At 45.5% G+C, this 6,734-nt stretch overlaps 1 protein-coding gene across 1 annotated transcript in view; it reads right to left on the bottom strand.

Annotated features, from left to right (window-relative positions):
* Window positions 1–323: 323 nt before the first annotated feature.
* Window positions 324–6,734, bottom strand: part of LOC106817518 — a 47,783-nt gene continuing 41,372 nt past the window's right edge. Inside the window, exons 25-28 of the mRNA XM_014822187.1 lie at window positions 6,284–6,422; window positions 5,719–5,915; window positions 1,179–1,299; window positions 324–470 (exon numbers count right to left, since the gene is read on the bottom strand). Coding sequence (XP_014677673.1) covers window positions 324–470; window positions 1,179–1,299; window positions 5,719–5,915; window positions 6,284–6,422 — 604 coding nt within the window. The remainder of the gene's footprint in view (window positions 471–1,178; window positions 1,300–5,718; window positions 5,916–6,283; window positions 6,423–6,734) is intronic.

The raw sequence follows: 6,734 nt of genomic DNA, 5'->3' as shown, positions 1-6,734 counted from the left end.
GGTATGAAATGCTGCGTTGGCTGCCGCACTTGTTGGGGTAAGCTTCGCGCGTTGAAATGAAGAACCTAATGAGCTGCGGCCCATTGCACGCTTGTATGCAACTGTTGCGATATTCATCCAACGCTTCTCAACTTTGTCTGCCTCCATACAGCGCTAAGGATGAATTGTCTCCGGCTCGTTTCACCTCTTCGTGTGCTGCTTCGCGGGCACCGCGCGCCGGCGACCCGTTAGTTGGTGAATATATCAAGCCAAGTCATATTCACCCTTCTTGACTGCACCATGTTGAAGCCTTCCTCGCTTGCGCCCTGACGATATATTGCAGATTACTGTATCACAGCCGGTCTACAGCGCTGCAGAAACATCAAGTCGAGCTCTAGTTTATCAATGGTATGCTGAATGTCATGAATGTCGTAGCCATCATTACAGAATTGCTGCCGCAGCACAACATTGTACACATCTGTTGGTAGTGTCTACCCCGAGCCACCAACATGACAAGTAGGTCTGTGTCGTGTACCAGCAAGAACAAACCAATTGCTGCTTCATGACTCTGCTAGATCCTAACCGCTGTTGAGACAATTCAGTGTGTCGCACTCTGCCTCTGCCTTGCTTGACACGTATTCCAGATTCAACATTTTATCGCGTGGCAGCTTGGAAGAACTTCATCTTGTTGTTGCTCGTTCAGCAAGGAATTGCAGCCTGGGTTGTAGTAGTAGCATGCATCACCGGCGTATGATGTCTCTTGGAAGTGTTTTTGCTGCACCCGTGCCTCTGCTTCAGCTTCCTTTTGGTAAGATGCCTTCCCCATCATCCGTCAAACACACGGTTGTTATGCAGACCTTCCGTAATGCCTCAGGCAATGTACGAATGTAATGACTGATGCACATCAGCATAGGTAGCACGGTTTAGGCCAGACACACAGATTGGAGCAAAGTGACCCACCATCTACAACATAGATGCAATTTTCAGGTAGGACCTGGTTGGTTGCGTGAATTCTTTCAACAGAAGTCCAAAGAACTCTTTGTTGCTGTTGTTCGAATCACACATCTTGGGAAGAGCAATAACGGTGGCTGGGCAGGCAACGTTTCATAACGCAAGAAGGATTTCATCTACTGAGCTGTTGTTCAGAAACACATGTGATTCTATTGAAGAAGATAGAGATGCGATTTCACTTTACTTGCCTGTCCTCTGACTCGCACCCATTCTTTCTCTTTAGCCACCGCATCGTCTTCACTTTGGTCATTGCCGATGTAGAGTAGCAGTGATGTCTGTTGAACCTTTTTCCCTGACCATTTCTTGATGCTGCCGTTTTCACCAATTTTCGTACAGCATTGTCAGCAGCTTGACCAGATGTTATCCGCAACGCTCCGGGTGGACAACGTGGACACCAGTTGATCAGGTTCCATAGCCCGCTAAAATGGTGGATGTGCTTCCAGCCATCCAAGAACACACACATCGATGCTTGTTACTCTCTCATACTGGGTACTTGTAGCAACATGCTTTTATTGTTGCTCTGATGTACAGGTGTGTACTCTGTAAACTCAAGCTGCATCACAGAACGGAACACCAGCGAGGTAGTGCATGGGCCCATTTCAGTCACGTACTATTCCGGTGATGCCCTACCATGTGTCATTTCCTCCAGAGGCTTCTTCAGCGACCGCCATTCAGGAACTGTTCAATGGTCTGTATCTGAGAAGTTACCACTCGAGAATGAGTCTCTGCCGCACGAATGGTCGAAGACCCCTTCTCTGTGAATAGACTCGCTACTCATTCAGTCGCCATGGTTTTCTCCAAATCATCCATCTGTTGTAAATCACAACCTGGCCAGATTTGGCATTAAGGGTAGCATGTCCTGCCCAGCATGAAAATGTCGGAATCATTTTCCTCACGCAGGCTAGAGATGGAGCTTCCAGTCCCCTGTCCTTTCAGCTCGAATGAAATGTTGTAGCAAGAGCCACTTGTTGGATGTACTGCTACCCACAGCATTTTACCGGTCCTGCTCTGACTTGAATATGTTCAAGGAGTTGCTTGAAATGATCTGGCTCAACTGCTCACACACTCCTCCTCTGCCCTACGTCGGTAGGCAGCTTGCATCATGTTAAGAAGGCCTTGCTACAGGCCTGTTATGAGTTGTCTTTGTGTCAACACTACTTCAAGTGTTGCCTGTGCATCTATCAAGGACACTTATGAGAGCGCACGTCGACGGATATGAGCACGTGCGGCGCGCGCGAAAAGGCCATGTCCAGACATCATATGCTAGTATGGATCCTTAGCATAGACTGTCTCCCACAGTTCTGCCATCCACTTCCAGTCATTATCTGCCCAATGCCTTCCCGAGATAGGACCATGAGAAGATGGAATCCTCCGAGACGAAACACCACTCATATCTGTCAAGGATCTTTGCTGCAAGGAACCAACGGCTCACAATCTCTTGCTGCCTTGATGCTCACACATGGCTGCATAAAACGCTCTACGGCACACTGTGTCCTCAACACCCATGATCCTTCCTGCCACTGTCGGTTGCTTCAAAGCTTCAACGCCAGTGTATATCGTGCCTCAGATTTGGAGGGGGTCAAGATGGCATTGAATGGGGAGAGTTTCAATTCTGGTTCGGCCTTCATATCTCATTGCCTGCATCGGCAACCTTCCCCAAGCTAACACAAAAACGTTCACATAACGTCTATTTTAAGCGTTAGTTTTGCGTTTGGAATAACGTTATACACAGACGTTATAAATTACGAAATTGCTGTCGGGTTTTTATAACGTTTTTATAACGTTAAAAATAACGTTTTTCCTTAACGCTGACTATACTTCGAAAATAACGTTATTGTTCGTGGTTCTATAACGTTAAAAAAACCCGACACCCCCAATACGTTAATATAACGTTTGCTATTTACGTTTACTATTACGCTTCTTTTTTTACGTAAATATAACGATTATTGCAACATGGTCTTATTAACGTTAAAAAAAAACGACACAATTACGCTTAATATAACGTTTGTACTTTCACGTTTACTATTTACGTTCTATTACGTCTTATATATAATATATATATATATATAATATATACTATATATATGTAATGAAAACCAAAACATACTAACAAAATGCAAAACTCTAAGCAGTGTCTTACGCGAGCTGAGCATATCTACACGTTAGTGCGAATTGGTTCTTACGACTATAGACAACCTGCGCACAGTACAGTACTGCAATCACAGCCACATTTTCTAAAAGGTTAAAAATACGTTTAATCAAGTTTAAAAAATACAAACTTACAATCATAAACGACATGATTCTTACAAAACTATATATACTACTATATATATATATATATATATATTTATATTATTCAATTATCAAATCAAAACATCAAAGTTTTGTAAAACTTTCTAATGAAATATTTCGGCCCTATCCTAATCGCAGATAATTTGCACACATAACGTACAATACAAGTGTTAATTTCTGAATACCAACATTCCAGATAACACATTAATCATATAATACTATTACCACATATACATATTGAAATCACGCAAACCTTCCATATATAATATTTTTTCAGAAATGAAATTAAAAGACAATTACAATCAAGAAGCTAATAAATACCTACTATACACTAGGAGCTGAGCTATAATAAAGGTATTACTTAGCTCTTGCTTAAAAATACTAGTGGATAATCTGAATAAGCATTCTATGCTAACATATTATATATTACATAGATAGATAGATTAGATAACACAAAACACATCTAATTGTATCCAATTTCTCGCGTGTGTATATATACATAAACTTTCTTTTGATTTTATTTCTCATCACTCCGCATCTTATGCCTCCTCTACTCTTTCTCTATGTGCTATCTCGTACTGTGTGCGTGTGTGTCTCTCTCGCACCTCTCACATCTTCCTCTATCACTGGTGGTTCGGTGATGGAGATGGCTTGGTATCCCATGTGCAATGCACTCTAATCTTTTCACAGGAAACAAACGTGCCCAAATTTGTACGTACGCAGTGTATATCATACATGAATATCTATAGTCTCTCTCTCTCTTCTCTCTCTCTCTCTCTCTCTCTCTCTCTCTCTCTCTATATATATATATAATACATATATCACTAACCTATATAATATATACCTATCTATACTCACTATTCATGTAACCATCCACTCTGTTAATCATAGCTCATAAAAGATTTCTGCCAAATAACTCTGCGACTGTGAAACTACCAGAACTAAAGACGGACCATTTTATTACAGCTATAGGCAGGTATAGGTCTATCTAATACCTTCAAACTGCTTCACTAAGTTGTAACACTATAACATTACCTCACTCACACTGACTTTCTAGTCAGCGAGTCAGCTCCTCAGCTGCGAGCATGACGGAGTCAGCAAGTTCTCATGCGAAGCACACTCCTGTTCATGTTCCAAAAAGAGAACAGCGCCAGACCAGCTATGAATACCATAAAATCATTGTAGGGCCCATCGAATCCTGCTCGGTAGTGGTCTTCGTCACTCACATACCACGCGCGCGCACGCAACGCACGCACGCACGCCACGCACGCACGCACGCACGCACGCCACACACACACACACACGTACGCCATGCACGCCGTCTGCCGCGCGCGCGCGCGCGAGACTTGCAGTACAGCCTGCCTAAGCTCTAGAATCTATAGCCCTTTGCCAGCCTCGCACGGACTGTCGGCGCGAGCAAAGGGCTATAGCCTTCTCAGCGCCATACAGTGCCTATACAAATCAACCTGAAATCGCGGCCAAGCCTAGCTTCGGATCCGGCAATATTACTTCTAGCTATCAATTTTCATTGAACTTAAACCAATATGATAACAACAATTACGGGCTAAACACCAGAGATATCGTATACAATATTAAATAACTATTATGGGGAGTAACTACAACATATATACTTAGTACCCTTGGTCCACTGCCAGTATACCACACTTTGCTGACTCGCCTCTTATCATCCCATTGTACGGCGTCCGTTATGAGTTACGCGCGCTATGCCGCAGACTGGCTCCTCGCCGCTTGCAGCCTGCTTCAGCGCTTCATCAGAAGCACGCCGCTAAATCAGGACGCGACCAGTGTCAGACTAGAGGTAATCAGCGCCGAGCGCATTATCGCCGCAGTGCAGAGTGCGAGGCGCCGTTATCGCCGAACGTACGTGCCAGGGCGGTTCGGAGTATGTGTTCTGTGCTGTCCCATGCGTGGCTTCCACATATCACAGCGCGGCTTGAGTGTACGACCAACATGTTGCCGCCGCGCGCGCGCGCGTGCTGTGTGTGCTGTGTATTTGTACGTGCGTGCGTTGCGTGCCCGTGTCACATGGTGTTTGTGTATGTGTGTGTGCGCAGCGGCAACAAATTCCACGCGCCAAGCCAAAACAAAACACACCCAACCACAGCTCACCCAATGCCGCAAACCACACCGCAGCCCAACAGCCAGCACAGACCACCCACCCAAAGAGCCAACCGGACGCCCAGCTACACACCCGCCACGAGGAAGTGAAAAATGTCCGGGTTTTAGCTAAAAATCTTGGACTATGTATAAGAGGTGAGAGATGAGAGAAGGAACGGATATGTATAGAGGCCAGAAGGTGAGGCTGCACGGCATCATGTCGTAAGACACAGGCGAGGGTTTACGTTCACACGTGGTAAGACCTCCTGAGGAAGGTAAGGCATCGTGCTAGTATAACATAGGTGTCCCTTGCTTTACCTGTATTGTTTGCGCTGCTCGGTCTTCTCCTGCTGCAGCTGGTGGATGCGTAGCTGCAGGCCTCGCAGCGTGGCGGCGTCGATGACGATGCTGGGCTGCAGGTCGGCAGGAAGCTGAGCGTGAACGACGTGCTGGATCTGCTCCAGCCGCAGCGTCACGACTACATCCAACTCATTCAGCTTCCTCTGCTTCTCCAGCTGTGTGAGAGGGGAGGGGGGATGAGAGAGATGAGAGAGAGAGAGAGATGAGAGAGAGATAGATAGATAGAGAGTGAGCGAGATAGATAGATAGAGAGAGATAAGAGGGAGAGAGAGATGAGAGATAGAGAGAGAAATAAAGGGAAAGAGAGAAAGAGAAAAAAAGAGCGAGAGAGATAGATGAGAAGCATGCAGCAGCAGCAGCAGCAGCAGTAGTAACGGCACACAGTGAGATGACAGTTACCAGATAATGTATATGCTTTACTAGTATAGGTATGGGATGACTAGATGGATGGAGGGACAGATCTAGATCGATGACAGACTTTCACTAGGAATACTTATCTTACTTCCACCCACTCTCACTTTACCTGGAACGCCTCTAGGTCAGATTCCTCTGCATGCAGCACTCCATCTATGATCTTCACTTTCTTCATGATGGCTTCGTGTTCTTTCCGCGTCATCTCACAGCTTCGTTTCTCCTCTGTCACAGCTTCCTCTATGTCCAGCCTGTGCGCACGAGCAGACACGTGGAGAAGCTAGACGCTGGCTAACACTCACTAGCTATTAATTGCGTATGAGCGGAGGCAGTGACAGAAGCTAGCTATAGTCCCTGGCTAGCTCTACCGGTGTAGCCCCTTTGCTCCCGCTAACACACTCGGTATTTATTGCGTATGAGAGTAGCTAGTCATTGGCTAACACTAGCTAGGTATTAATCAGGTTTTGTTTGATGTTTATCTACAGACACGCCACACGCACCTGTGATTGGCAGGTAACTACAGACACGCACCTGTGATTGGCAGGTAACTACAGACACGCACC

Source organism: Priapulus caudatus, unplaced genomic scaffold, assembly GCF_000485595.1.
Source record: "Priapulus caudatus unplaced genomic scaffold, Priapulus_caudatus-5.0.1 Scaffold1752, whole genome shotgun sequence".
NCBI classification, from domain to species: domain Eukaryota; kingdom Metazoa; phylum Priapulida; class Priapulimorpha; order Priapulimorphida; family Priapulidae; genus Priapulus; species Priapulus caudatus.
This window is presented reverse-complemented; position numbering and strand designations above follow the sequence as displayed.